This window comes from Plodia interpunctella, chromosome 6 (genome assembly GCF_027563975.2).
Source record: "Plodia interpunctella isolate USDA-ARS_2022_Savannah chromosome 6, ilPloInte3.2, whole genome shotgun sequence".
Taxonomy (NCBI): Eukaryota; Metazoa; Arthropoda; class Insecta; order Lepidoptera; family Pyralidae; genus Plodia; species Plodia interpunctella.
The window spans coordinates 1825093-1840615 of NC_071299.1; the positions used below are offsets into that span (position 1 = coordinate 1825093).

General features: G+C 34.7%; 1 protein-coding gene across 3 annotated transcripts in view; it reads right to left on the minus strand.

Annotated features, from left to right (window-relative positions):
• Window positions 1-1281: 1281 nt before the first annotated feature.
• The window catches only part of LOC128670487 (uncharacterized protein), a 56317-nt gene continuing 42075 nt past the window's right edge, over window positions 1282-15523 (minus strand). For all 3 annotated transcript variants that reach the window (XM_053746184.2, XM_053746185.2, XM_053746186.2), the window contains 14 exons: window positions 14570-14714; window positions 13394-13618; window positions 12566-12680; window positions 11803-11953; window positions 11016-11152; window positions 9889-9972; window positions 8554-8643; window positions 7780-7880; window positions 7076-7282; window positions 6372-6497; window positions 5846-5934; window positions 4815-4985; window positions 3947-4033; window positions 1282-3459 (listed from right to left, as the gene is read on the minus strand). In XM_053746184.2, the coding sequence (XP_053602159.1) occupies window positions 3329-3459; window positions 3947-4033; window positions 4815-4985; window positions 5846-5934; window positions 6372-6497; window positions 7076-7282; window positions 7780-7880; window positions 8554-8643; window positions 9889-9972; window positions 11016-11152; window positions 11803-11953; window positions 12566-12680; window positions 13394-13618; window positions 14570-14714 (1859 nt within the window). In that variant the 3' untranslated portion in view covers window positions 1282-3328. The remainder of the gene's footprint in view (window positions 3460-3946; window positions 4034-4814; window positions 4986-5845; window positions 5935-6371; window positions 6498-7075; window positions 7283-7779; window positions 7881-8553; window positions 8644-9888; window positions 9973-11015; window positions 11153-11802; window positions 11954-12565; window positions 12681-13393; window positions 13619-14569; window positions 14715-15523) is intronic.

Genomic DNA, 15523 nt, shown 5'->3' on the forward strand with positions numbered 1-15523 from the left:
GTTATATTGTTAACATTTCATAAATTATACATATTAAACAAGTCCTACCTATGTCTTCTTTACGTATTTTTCAGAAAATTATTGATTTAGGTACACATTTTACGGTCCAAAGGTAGTTCCTATGACTATCTTTTTTGTTACCATATCCTACGTATTCATAGGTACAAAGCCGTACAGATAGGTTAATATTACACGAGCCTAGTTGTTTCTTGCGAGTATATCGAAATAAAAGTAGTAATACAACAGTGTATGCAGTATATTATATATATACTTACATTTAACGTAAATATCTAGTAGGACTACAATAAAATAAAAATCTTTGATGCGTGCGGAAATATTTATTTCAATATTAATATTCGATACAGGTTTAGCTAGGAATAAACATTTAATTATTTATTGTCAATGATACGATAATATCGAAATGGCCACAGTTCAACAATTACAGTACGCTAACTATTCTAAATCAACATTTCTAATGTGGCGTTCTTTTTGAATTTCAAAACATAGCGACTACACTCCGTTGTTAAGAGTCTCGACATGTAAACAATCTTCACAGTACTTATTGTTCAATTTTGTTGAAAATAAATCAAATATGAGTTCAAACCTCTACATTCTAAAGTAAAGCATTTAATAACCACGAAAGTAATTTTCTAAAAAGTCTATTTTAATTTATATTGCTGTAAGTATAAAAACACACGTTACGATTGTTTACACGATAAGCGTTGTAATAAAAACGGAGTTTACGAACAAGTGTATAGACACAATTACATTAACATTTACTTTTATATATCGGATACAATTGACAGTTATTCCAATTTCAGACATTTTATAGTATTAAAAAACAAGTAGGTTTTTTGGAAAAGATTTTTCTCGCATATGATTTCGGCTCAAAAGGATATATTATGTAGGATCATTTAAAAATACAGTTTTAGTACTAAAGGCTGAATAACATTTAGTATCTATATGGCCCTAGTTATTTTACCAATTCTAGTTTCTACATACACTAGTAAAAGGCGTGTCGTAGTATAGTAGAAAATGTGTTTATGGTACAAACAAAATTGTTATTATGACATCACATTTTTTGTGTTTGTCACTCAAAAGTTTTCAAAAATATAATTATTTTCGAGTATTAGGCATTAGGCAATAGGCAATCATTTTATTAAATTGGAATTTATGTGTTTAATAAGGGTTCCGTAGCCAAATGACAAAAACGGAATCCTTATAGATTTTTCTTTTTCAAATAACGCCGACTCTTTTTGGAAAAATGTTGTGCTATATATAAGTCGTTCGATTAAGGTATTATAATGTTTCATATAATTGACACTGCAAATATTTAAATTCAATTTCGATATTACGACTAAATTGTTCAATTAATGTATGAAAGAATTTCTGCTTTATAGTATTACTTATATGTGATAAATTGTGATAAAAGAATGAAATGTTTATCCTGGATAGCTTTATTTATCACATTATATATCGTGTATTTCCTTTTTGCAATGATAAATCATTTTACAAATCTACACTTAACACTTAAAATTAAAGATTCCAACAAATAAAATATAAAACAAAAGCATTCATCTATTCGGATGTTTGTTAACTTTTTAAAAAAGTTTTGATGTATATTTTTTTTTATTTTTACCTTGTTTCCAAATAGATTAATATACATTTAAATAAATATTATAAAGATTATAAATAATACGTAGGAACAATAATATCTACGGAGGTCAACATTAATGTTTTAAAACAAATAAATCACAGGTTCTATGCCACAGATTATACTCTCGACCTCTTTTTGGAAAACAAAGTATTTAAATTCAACTAATTGGTTTAACTACGAAATATAGCTATATAGCCAGCCCGTACAGCTTGACGACACACATTATTTTTTCATCGAGGGATTTTATTTATTTATTTAGGAAAACACAACAGATAACAGAGATAATACTAGAACTTGTTATATGCTTTTGAACAAATTTGCTATGATAAGCGTGTTTACACAGCATATTGAAAATAATAATGACACGATAGCTCAATGGTTAAGAGCGCTGACCCGGATAGACATGGGGCGCGGGTTCTATTCCCGCTCGACTCCAGAATTTCTCATCTCATTATTAATCTCAAAATCAGTTAAAATTAAAATTTACGTGCAACTTGTATTTATATAACTAGCTACGAAAGGCCATTTTTAATCACTGTTTCGTAACAAGATGCGAATAAACACTGTGTTTCCATTATTACAATTACAACTAATAAATATAGTTTAAAGTTTGTGTAGTTTTAGTAAGTTTTACACATATTCATATTTATTTTGTTTCGGGTTATTTCTGTTGATTAAATAATAAAAAAAGAACGTGTTATATCATCTCTTTATGGTTGCATATAACCTAAATAATATTTTTTAAATTATAAAAGTTATACATGCATTAAAAAATGAATATATACATACGTATCAATTACGTACTTTAATTTCATCTTTTTTTATTTGATAAAAATAATTTATATGCAAATTTAAATAACAATTACTTATTGTACGATTACATAAAATTAATCCTAACCATTGTTATATGTTCATAACATTAAATACATTTATTTTCAAACAACATTATAACATGACACTTTAGAGATCACTCAGTATAACCACCGCTCCTTTGGATAGATATGTTAATTTTTGAAAGTGTTCTCTATTAAGATACATACACACAAAGTTATATTAACATCTAGACATTATAATATTGTCTAATTTTCATAATAATCAGATGAAGAATTTGACACTTGAAAAGTTCATACAACGGAATGTGTATACAAATGTAAGGTTATTTAATAAATCGATCTAAAATGACTTCATGGTTCCAATACAATAATTAAAATTTGAAATATTGGTAACATGTTTTTTTGCATAAATAGACGTGTATTATAAATTTCATGTCGTATTTTCAAAAATGTTCAATAATTAAGCTATGTTTATTAACTTGAAGGCTATTAGAATATTATATTTCATAAACTATTTCAAAGATTCTGAACTTCAACATTTTTAGTTGAAAAAGTTTTCGTATGCCTTCACAATGGTGTTAATTCTTCATTAAAAACCACTTATGATATCCTACATCAGCTGTGCACTTAAAACAATAAAATATTGATTTCTTTTTTAAATAATAATCACATTTTTTCCAACAAAAAGTTATAAATTAAACGTGTAGAAAACAAAAACTTTTCCAAATAACTTTTTCGCGTTACGTCGTGCCTAGTATCCCTAGCATCTATGGGATGTTTGAACTTAAAGACAAAGTCCGGCTTCATTCATTTTATTCGTTCAGTGCATTTCATTCGTTCAGTGTGTGTAGATGACTCCGCCAGGCCCTGGCAGCAGCGATTTGCCCGATAGGTAGAGATCGACGGCTCTGGCCGCCTGCCTGCCCTCTGAGATGGCCCACACGACTAGAGATTGGCCGCGACGACAGTCTAAGCGGAGAAATTATAAATCAGTATTGGTTTTTTGTTAATGAAAATCTAACATTGTAAGTTTAATCGGCGATTAAGACTCTTTTGACAATAAATAACTAGTTGTTCGTCGCGAACTTAGACCACGCAAACACAATATTTACAAAATTGTGAATATTTCAAAAACGACTGAACCATCAAACTGGGGCATCAAAATCTGTTCAGAACTTAAAAATTCTATTGGCATATCCTACGTACCTTTTAAATTACATCAAAATCGGACTAACGGTTCGAAAGTTATCGCGTTACAAACAAACAAACAAACATACATACAAAAAATATGTAGTAGAAGTTAGACCTTGCTCGGTCAATTCGCGAGTCGCTGCTATCTGATAAATTTGAAAAGAAAGTGATATTTGGAAGTGACTCTTTTTATTGCTTTCTTTAGAAACGTTCGAAACTTTTCTATTTTAATAACCAGGCCCGATAATATTTTCCGTATACATACCTCCAGCAGCGAAGACATTGCTGACGGGCGTCTTGTAAATATCAGATTTTGACGTCTCAATGTTGCTGCGCGCATCCAACTGCAAGTCTGCGAAGTATATTCGCTGCGATAAAATCTTTATCAAATGCCGATTTGTTTTAATCAAATATTTATTCGTGTTTATTTTAACATGTTCAAGGAGAACCAACAAATTGCATTCTTAAAAACTAGATATATATCAATATATATATCTAGTTTTTAAGAATGGGTATATGGGTATATTCTTAGTTTTCCATTCAGTACACACAACAACACATCAAGTTGCCCTGCAAGAATCTCTATGACGCGGTAATAGCGTCATAGAGATTCATGTTGACTATACAGAAGAAATGGTTATCGGTCTAATGCGGATGGATTGGTTTGGCTCATTTTGAACTGAATTGCTTATGCTGCGTTAAGCACAGAGTGTAAGGTCCCGCCATTTTGTTCTGTCAATTTCGATCGACTGTCGACAACTTGGGATGTCGAAATGGAGGAGTAAAAGTTAGCAGACACAGGGGCTCTATTTCTGGGAAAATGCTTAGATGAGAGGTGCTTACCAAGAAGAGAAAGAGAGAGATGATCTGCTGTTTCGTTTCTTACCAAGCTGGTTGGCGACGTATCCCTCAGGGCCGAGGAAGCCCATAAACAGGAGAACTGTGCCTTGTATATACATTTAGTGTCGGGGAGAAAGAGAGAGGATGATCTACTGTTTCGTTTCTTATCAAGCCCGTTGGCGCCGTATCGCTCAGGGCCGAGGAAGCCCATAACCAGTAGAACTAACTGCGCCTTGTATATACATCTAGTGTCGGGGAGAAAGAGAGAGATGATCTACTGTTTTGTTTCTTACCAAGCTGGTTGGCGACGTATCGCTCAGGGCCGAGGAAGCCCATAGCCAGCAGGACCAACTCCGCCTTGTATATCTTATCAGTGCCGGGTATCTCCTTCATCTCCCAGCGTCCGCCCGGGCCTCGCGTCCATTCCACTTCCACAGCTGATACTCCGCATACGTTGCCTTCGCCTGTTGTAATAAAAATGTTTTTTTTTTTCAAAAGCATCACCGAATTTGTCGAATGTAAACGAACGAATTGGTCAAATTGTTAAGACAAATATTAATTTCAAGAGAAAATTCGATAAGGTTTGATAAGGATTAGTGAAATATAATTCTTGAGAGTTAGATGGGTAGTGCTGTGGCTGTGAACTTGTGAACGGGTGCTGCCGGGAACTGGTCAGCCCGAGATTTTTATCAGCACAGAATAGGCTAGTTGTCAAATTTTTGTTTTGATGACTATTCAAATATATCATAAGAAACACCAGTGAAAAAAATAAGTGATACTTTCAAAGATATGACAAAAATAAAATCACGCCTTTTTGGACTCGTCCAAACACTCCATACTAAATGACACGAACAAGTGACGTCACAACGTGCGAAAAAGTTTGCGAAGAAAGATATGTTTGTTCGAGAGCTACATTCAATATTACGTTTATGGTGATAGTTTCTTAATAAAAGTTGTTACAAAATGATTATTTTTTATGATGGTTAAATTTATTTTTATAATTTCATACTTTTTGAAAATGTACTTTTCAACCAACTTTAAATCTTCGTATTTAGCTGCATTGGTTAGAGTTTATGAATTGTCATAATGAACCTAAATATATCTATTATATCTAGATTATACATATTTTTTTAATTCTCTGACCGTGGCAACTATCCATTTATAAATAACAATTTCATTTTGAATTTGGCGAACTACATTTTTTCCATATAGAATAGTCAAGATTGGTTGATAGCGTTGCCGGCCAAGAGGAGACAGTGCCCTTATTTGTTTCCACTTTCTTGACAGACTCTAATCTATAAAACACATCAAAAGGAAAACTTACCATCATCCAAGAATTCTTTGGTTAGCGTCGAGAACTTCCTGGGGTCATTTCCAAACTTCACCTTGACCTCCTCGTGACCGTAGTCCACTCTGCAACAAGAATTATTTTTTAAAATGGATCTCCTACGGATATTTTGTTAGTTTCCTTTAAAAATAATTATTTAACTTGGGAGTAAAAGAAATACAGTACTACCACTTTTATATGTTAAACCGATGTACCTGCGCAGAATTTTTTTTTTTTTGCATGGCGCGAAAATATATGCGCCAAACAAAACCGTTCGCTATTGGCTAAGCGCGAGCGCCACGACGACTCGGTAGTCGGTCGACTCCTGTTGTTTTGATTTCAAATCTTATGTAGTAGCAATAAGTTCGTTATTTCACTAATGTTTTCATTCGGCCAGAGTCGGCGGTCGGTTGTGCTATTCTGCGCCGTCGGACAATGCCTAGGTAACTTATAAACGTGGTATTACTGTACTTGTGTGGAAAATTATTTATTTAGTGAGATTTTACTTTTTTATTTATTTTACCTGAAGACTCTAGGCCATTGTGGCCATGGGTTGTCTTGGCCCCGCCCCTTTTTGGGCTCCGGTAAGATTTCGAAAGTGGTGATCGACTTGGCGCCCTGCCTCAGAGACGTCGCTATGCAATCACAACTGTCGACAAAATGCAATGATAACGGTTTAATCACATAACTACAATAATCCGACAAATAAAAAAAAAACATTTTAGTGCCGATTTCGCGAGCGTCGTGTATCCAACCAAAAACCTACTGCTTGTAAATTGTTGCACATCGCTATTTGTTACTTAATTTTTGATTCACTATGTCTCACGCTGGGAGCATAACAACCGATATAAAGTGTCGCTGTGAAATTTGTGGGAATTATTACGCACTTTTTATTTCTGACATATCAACTATATTGAAGTCGCTGTAGTCACAGCTCGATTGGAATATTTCCTGTATGTGGAAGTGTTTTCACCACAACCACACATCAAAAACACTAGCGGTTTGATGTTCAAAATAACAGAAGCTAAATTCAACTCTATTGCGTTGACGTTAACATAGAGAATAGAATATTTCACACCATAAAAATAAAATAGATACACTTTTATAATCCTAGATTACTTTTCATCAGTCTTAAAATGTGTCTGCAAAATAATTTGCATTTGACGCACTATGGCTGTAGAAGTAATCGGAAAAGTGTGTGTGAGAGAGAGAGAAAGAGAGTGTTACCCCGTGTCTCCCCCTCCAATGATGAGGACATTCTTATCCTTAGCCCCGATGTCGGGGTTCTCCTTCATGGGGTGTGTGGAGCCGGCCTGCTTCTTCTGCCAGGTCTCGAGGAACTCCATCGCGAAGTGGACGCCGGCCAGCTGCCGGCCCTTCAGCGGCAGGTCGCGCGGCCACGTGGCGCCCAGGCAGAGGACCACAGCGTTGTATCTGGGGACGACACGTTTTATACAATGCCACTTTTTATCCATTGGGGTCATTTTATTTACATGCTCAGTCCACGATCCAATCTAATAATCTTAAAAATTTCAAATATAGAGACAGCGCCACAAACCCGTTTATTTTTTTAATGACACTGGCTGTTATTGTTCGATATTTTTCCTAATTTTTATGCCAAATATTTCGATGCCAAATTCTGTTCCATTTTTGAAATTATCTTCCCGCCTCCTAGAGACAACAAACAATTTATATGTGTTTCTCCCGACCGAGGTTGGGATTCCACATCTGACACCGCAATTCAAAATCGAAAATACGTGCCCACACAATTTTCAGAGTATGATGTATATATTTAATTTCATATTTGTAATATATGTAATCACTAACACTATTTATTAAGTTCTTTTTACTAACGTATACATGGATGTATTTTTTCCGAAATAAAATTGATTTGATTTTTGATTTGATGAATGAAAATGAAATTTCCTCACTCATTCCGTAGCTCTTCACAGGATATGTGTTTGCCGACATCGACGCTGCATTTGAAGCTGACACCCTCGGCCGCCATCAGCTCTACCCTCCGAGCTACAACCTTGAAATAAAATTATTTATTTATTTATTTAATAGCATATAAAACAGATTACAATAATTATTATTTTATACATAAAAATCTAGATCAAGGAGCTGATCTAAATCATTACATATTATACAAAATCCTTAGGCTTTAGGTCTCATTCGCACAGGCGCTTTTTCAACGCATGTCAAAAATTCTCAAAAGGTCTCAAATCAATACATATAATAATAATAAATAAGTAGGTACAGAAGCGGTGATCTATGGGCACCAGGTTCGACTCCTGCTCGTGCAATATGAGTTTGTATACCAATCTTTCTAATAGATTTTTCATAGATGCCATATGCTTCCGGTGAAGGAAAACATGGTGAGGAAATCTGCAAACTGACTGTTTAAGTCACTAGTTTGCAATGAACCTATTGCCATTAGATAATAATAGTTGCAAAAGTCATTTCAGATGCCTTTAGGCGAGTTGAAAATAATAAGAAAATTTAAAAGAAGCATATATATGACTGGATGTTGCCCGGGGCTTCGCTCCTTCGATTTTGAGATAAAATATAGCCTTATAGCAAACTTGGATAATGTACCTTTCTAATGGTGAAAGTATTATTAGTACTAAGACCTCAAACATACAAACGCTAACCTCTTCATAATAATAGTATAGATACACGAGTAGTATAAATGTAACAAATACCTCTTTGCTAAGTTTCATGGTGGGTATCCCGTACTGCAACAAGCCGCCGGGACGATCGTTCCGCTCGAATACTGTCACGGTGTAGCCGGCCTGGGAAAAAACGAACGATTTTTTTGTTTTTATAGAAAAATATGACATATTTTTCTTGATGCATTAATATTTACTACCAATTAAATACTTTTTTTTTACACTATCAACATTGTGATGTTTTAAAGTACTAGTTAACTTGTTACACAGAACACTTAGTCATATTCTAGAAAAGTGCCCCATTTGCGAAGTGCACAATGTTCGAAGTGTTCATATTGCGAAATGCTTATTTTGAGGTGAAGTGCCCTCTGGGATCTGGGAAATGCACATTATGCAAAAATTACATTTTTGGGTGAGTGCCCCATCTGCGTCAGACCCTTTTCAACAACACCAGTGAATACGTGACGTGATTGCCCCGGTATAAAATAAAAAGTATAAATGCATTCACACATAATAAATCCTATAATAATAATCCTAATCACATAATGCCTAGACAAACCATTCATGGTTTTAGGTGCTATACCTGGTGTTTACAACTGTATTTTTTTCATATAAAAAATTAATAAGGCACGTTAATCAAAAGTTACTTTAATAGTTATAAATATATATATAATATATATAGGTATAATACGTTAATCAAAAGTTACTTTAATAGTTATAAATATATATATAATATATATAGGTATAATACGTTAATCAAAAGTTACTTTAATAGTTATAAATATATATATATTATATATATATATTTATAACTATTAAAGTAACTTTTGATTAACGTGCCTTATTAATTTTTTATATGAAAAAAAAATAATATATATATATATATATATATATATATATATATATATATATATATATATACTAGACTAATAGACAACGTACAGCCGAAACTCCTGGGCGTAGAAAGCTGAAATTTGGTGTGTAGGTCCCTGATTCCTGGTTCCTAGGACAATGTAGGGTAGCACTAAGAAGGGATTTCCTGAAATTCCCACGGGAAACGGGAAAAAAAGATTTTTACTCACATACAAAGTTGTGGGCAAAAGCTATATAATTGAAACGCTTTTTGACATCACAATATGTGACGCCACTTGTTCCCGTTGTCATATAAACTTAATCTTTTGTTTCTGACACATGGAAACTACCCTATTAGCCTTTGGGGCGTTGTAGTTGTGAAGGTCCATTTTCAAACAAAATTGTGACGTTTGTGTTGTGCGCATGTGCGCGGGCCATTGATCTGTTAATAGTTTTTAAAATTTATAAAAGGATATTTATATATATGCATATGTATCTTAAAAGCGTAAAAAGTACCTTATTAAGTTGATGGGCACACGCTAAGCCAGCCGGCCCCGAACCAACGATTGCCACTGTCTTGCCGTTGCGGTGTTCAGGAATCTATGGACAAACACGAAAATTAAACTTTGGCAAATATTATTTAATTCAGAATATGACGTGGAAAAGTGCCCGTGTAGGCTTAATTTCTGAATAAATGATTTGATTTTGACTATGAAATGTCATGACGAAACATAACATTTTGAGAAATGTCAAATAACACACACAAGCCTACAGACTGTATTTATAGAGTCGAAAATTAATGACAGCGCCGTGTCTTCTTGGCAATACTGGGCTCAATCAATCTTGATCGTTAGATTTGGTGTTGCAATGACATACAATTATACATTTATAGGCAGACTGTAGTTTAATTTTAAAATTCAACAAAACCTCAGGGAGAGGTGTAATCGATATCAGCGTTATCTCCAATAAATCGTTATTGAGTTTAACAGAAGCTGAGACATTCCTTTGTCATCTTATTAGTTATTACAAATTCTATATTTTTCATTAAAATAAGTATACGCAATGCTGGTAATGCTGCCAGCCTTTTTGAAACCTTTCCTCGGGGTGACGTGCTGGAACCTCTTTTTTACTTATAATTTTAGTATAATATTTGAATATTATTTTAGTTAAGTTTAGTTTATGTCATATTTTTGTGAGATTACTATTTAATAAAAAGAAGAAGTATATTGTATTATGTATTGCAATAAAGTGATTTTATTATTTAAAAATAATTTAATTTAATCGTGGCGACATTAACAAGAGTCTCGATATTAAAATAAAAAAATATGACAAGAAAATTCTTAAATATATATATTTTGTCTTGTTCGTAACTTAAATAACTTTAACGTGTTTCGTCACATTAATTACTACAATAATAACTATAGCTACATAAAAATTAATACAGGAAAGATATATGTACAAATAAATTCTCATGAAAGATATATGTACAAACAAAGTCTCTTCCAGCTGTCCGTCGCTTAGATCTTTAAGACCACGCAACTGACGTCGATTTTTTTTTAAACAGAGTGATTTAAGAGAATGATTTAGGTGTATAGTTTATAATGGTTTCACTCGAGTAAGCATAATATATTGAAATTCGATACCTCTGGCTGAATCCAGCCGCTGTCGAAGGCGTGGTCGATGATCGCACACTCGATGTTTTTGATAGTCACTGCCGGCTCCGATATCCCCAACACACAAGCGCCCTCGCACGGCGCCGGACACACGCGGCCGGTGAATTCTAACAGATAACAAAATAATAAGCGGCCATGCATTGGATCGTGCCCCATACGATTTTAGAGCTATAGTCTCACAATGCCTCTACATGTTAGACACATGTCGACATGAATGAATGTAAATTAATTAGGTACTCACAAAGACATTATAATGGTGATAAAACGTATATTTATTTTCCATATAAGAAATTATACATCACGTTACACCGGAGTGAAATGAGGGCACAGACTTATTGGCTGGCAATACTGCGTTCATCAATCAATCTTTGCCATTCTATTTGGTACAAGATTTAAACCATCCGCTGTACAATTGAGAAACCGCATCAAATTCCATCCAGTAATTTCTTTACGTTTCGCGCAAACAAACATAGCCCACTACCTTTTGCTCGCGGCTTCGCCCGCGTTAATTTTCATTTGGATGAAAAGTACCAAAGCAAAATTTCAAGAATATTGATTTGAGTAGATAGAGAGTGAAGAAGAGTAAACAAACAAACATACTTTCGCATTTATGGTATTAGTTAGGATTAGGATGTATATAGATTGCAATTGCAAAAAAATTTTGTTCCTTTAAAATCAGTTTCCTACACTTTGTGGACAGACTGTAACCTTGGCATATGTGACACCTGAGAATGACAAGTAAAACAAGCCACGGGACCTGGGAAGTTGTTGGTCTGCAGCAGCTGCTTGAGCGCCTGCTGCCAGTCGCCGCGGTACACCAGGTCGTTCCACTTCGGGATGATGTTCCCGAGCGGACACCCGTGCCCGCTCTGGCAGAACGGCACGCCGCATTCCATGCAACGCGCCGCCTACGGCACAACCGCAGAATATTATTAAAAATATATAAAAAAGGGCTACACTCAAAGCGAAAATGTTTAACACATGATTGTGATAAAATTTGGCTTTAGTCAATGTGGCCGTCCAAATCAAAAGGGACCTTGTGGCGTCCGGCACTTATGCCATTATTGACGTTGTTTCATATTCGAACAACGGCCATAAAGACCCTTAGGTCTTTATCGCGGCTGGCACTTATGCTGGCACTTATGCCAGCCGCGATAAGGTTCCTTTTGATTTGGACGGCGACAAATAAATAAATAAACGGGTTGCACTCCGGGAGTGCCGGCAGAAGTGAAAGCTTGAATATAAACGTTGTGCATTTTTGACGTCTTACGAATTTTCGTCTGTCACGTGTCCTGACGCGAGTTGTAAAATGTTTTACCCGTCCCAAAAAGTGCACGACGCCGCTAAAGGAGTTTTCACTTCAAAAATATTTCATTCGCCAACCCTACAAATTTCACAAATGTGTGTATAAATGTGAGTCCGTCCACTACTTTATGAGTTCGTTAGAAATAAAAATACAAATATCTAAACGCTGTACGGACTATAGATATAGAACGGTGTAGACAGTATAGATTACTTGCCTGCACTCGCAGCGTCCTTCTAACATGCTGACTGTTGTATATTTCGTCCCAGTCTCGCATACGCTTCTCAGCGGGCCGGTACATCGATGTTTCGCGGGGGTATTTGATGAAGCCCCTATAAAACGAATAATACGTTTAGGCATTAAATATGGAAGTAAAGGGTCCCAGGAATAGAGGAAGACCTAATAAGAAATGTATGGAGTGTGTCAAGGATAGTATGAACAGGAAAGGAGTGTCAATGGATATGGCAAATGACTGAACGAAATGGAAGGAACTTACATACTGTGCCGACCCCACATGAGTGGGATAAGGTCAAGAAGAGGATATTTTTTCCCTAGCGGTGGTTCAATCCAAATACAATAAGGATAAAAAAAATATCACGAATTATTTTATGGGAAGAATAATTTGCTTTATAATAAAGGTCATTAAAATATAAGTTATAAAATAAAATATAACCTGATACACTCAAATTGACCTTACCTACTGAATATACATATAAAATAAAATCAAAATCGGTCAATCCTTAACTACAGTTTTAGACTTTCGCATTTCATCCTTACATATTATTATATAATTATAAAACAAAGACCTCTTCCGTGTTTGTCTGTTAGCGATGATTTTCGTGCGGTTTTCATCAATAGATAATGTGATTCCTGAGAATGGTTTAGGTGTATATAATTAATTATGTTTTTATCAGAGCGAATCGGGCCGGTAGTATACATATAACAATTCATCAAAATCGGCCAAACCGTTTCGGAGTAGTATAGTAACTAAAACATACGAGATATTACACGAGTTTTATATATTAGATTTATTAGATTAACCCACCTAGTTTTGTCAAGTTTCTTCTCAAGCTCCGAATCCCTGACAGTCTCCTCGATATCGAGCACTCCATTCTCAGCTTTCCCGTTAGCCTCAACCTTGTTCGTGGCGGGAGATTTTTGTTTCAACGCCATCTGCTTCAGCGCCCTCTGGTATTCGTATGGGAACACTTTCACGAACATCTTGGCTGGCTCCGGCCATGTCTTCAGCAGATCTTGGGCTATTATAGACCTGGAGATAATAAGGGCATTAACATCATCTACGCGAGGTCTGTCTGGTATAGTAGGCGAGAAATAAAACAATAAAGAAATATAGTATATTGTTCATCGAGAAATGAAAGTAACAGATTCTGAGGGCGTATGTCGCAGACACACGAGACATACTCATTGCTGTCAATATTGATGTAACACGGCGGAATTGTGTTTGGACCTTGTCTAAATGACGTTTGTATGCAGCGATGTTCACATTTATTTCAACCGGGTTATAAATAATTCCCAAGAGGTACAAAGGATTTTCATACAATTTTTCACGCCGGTTTTTGTTCGACTTCAATAACGTACTTTCAGTTATAAGTTCAAACATGGACATTGTAGTTTGGTTGTCGTTGCGTCACAATGGCGCACAGTGATTGGTTATCTGCGCCTTATTGTGAATCTATTCGATGGCGGGATGCAAATAGCAAAGTCGCACTATGCACACTGGTGTCGTATAAAAGTTATCGTGGTATGGTTACGGTATTTTCGAACATTAAGTCTTATTCGTAGAAATATTTGGAGACTAGGTTACACTTATAATTTGCACAAATAACATTTAAATGTACTAAAGAACAATAATATATACTGTTTGTTGGTTGGTCGAGTAGATAAAGCGTGAAAGGGAAATAAATAAACGAATGTTCGTATAAATAGCATTCAAATTATAAAATATGAGTGTGTGTGTTTGATTTCAATAAAAATAAAGTTTCTTTTTCAGTAAATAGTATTTGTAAGAGGAGGTAGATGAACTCGATTATCTAGTTAAATTTTAGTTAGCAATACATTCTACGTCGAAATATATAATCTTCATATTTCCGGACACACACATCTATGACAAGCAAATTAAAATAAAATTAATTTATACGCTCATAGTTTATTGACAAAAAATTCTTAATCTTTTTTTAAGTGTCTAGTTTTTAAGTCTTACCCAGTGTACTGGACGAATTCTTCGAGAAGTTTCTTCACGTCGTCCAAATCCTCCTTCAGTTCAAGTGGAAGTAGTTCGACCATCTCAGTGTTACATTTGCCTTGCTTAAAGGACCCGTCCACATCATACACGTATGCAATACCACCTGGCAAAGAAAAAAAGTTGAAACTTTACTCTTTGCCAACAGAAAATGGGGTGTTTACGAAAAAATATTCGTTGTTAATATATATTTTTTACTTTGGATCAAGTTTGAACTAATATTTGTATTTTCTTCATCTCGAATAACGGGGTGTAACGATAAAATTATTTTCGTGGTAATAAATTTTTTAACTTTAAAACAATTTTGAACTTGATTTATTTTCAACAAAGTTCAAAAATAAGTGCCGTGAAGTTTGTTTATATGCCACGACTCGTAAGAAAAATAGGACTATAGGTGAGTATGCCTACTGGCTTATGACTGTAAGAGTGACATATGCTATCTATGGCTCTCTGGGGGAAACTCAAGAAGTGTGTGTGTGAGAACCCAAGGGTTTTTGTCTTCAAGGGTGATATGCGAGATATGTGCCGCTCCCTCTTTTACTGCGCTTTGGAAGTCGGCAGTAGCTTTAAGTAATATTTTTATGTCAATAAGTGAAGAAGTCGTACTAAGTTGAGATAATATTTAGAATATAATAGAACATATTTATGTGCTTTAACATGAACAGTTTCACAAGCCAAAAATTAGCACGCAAATCAATTTTCGTTACAACAAGGACATATAACTAGGTATCATACACAATAATATCCAATAAAATTTAATTAGTATATAGTGTAAATAAATGAATTGATTGATTGTATGATTGATGAGGTACCTACCACTCATGCCCCCGGCAAAGTTCCTGGCGGTGATGATATTTTATGCAAATAAATGAATTGATTGATTGTATAATTGATTGATTGTGAGAGTTACCTACC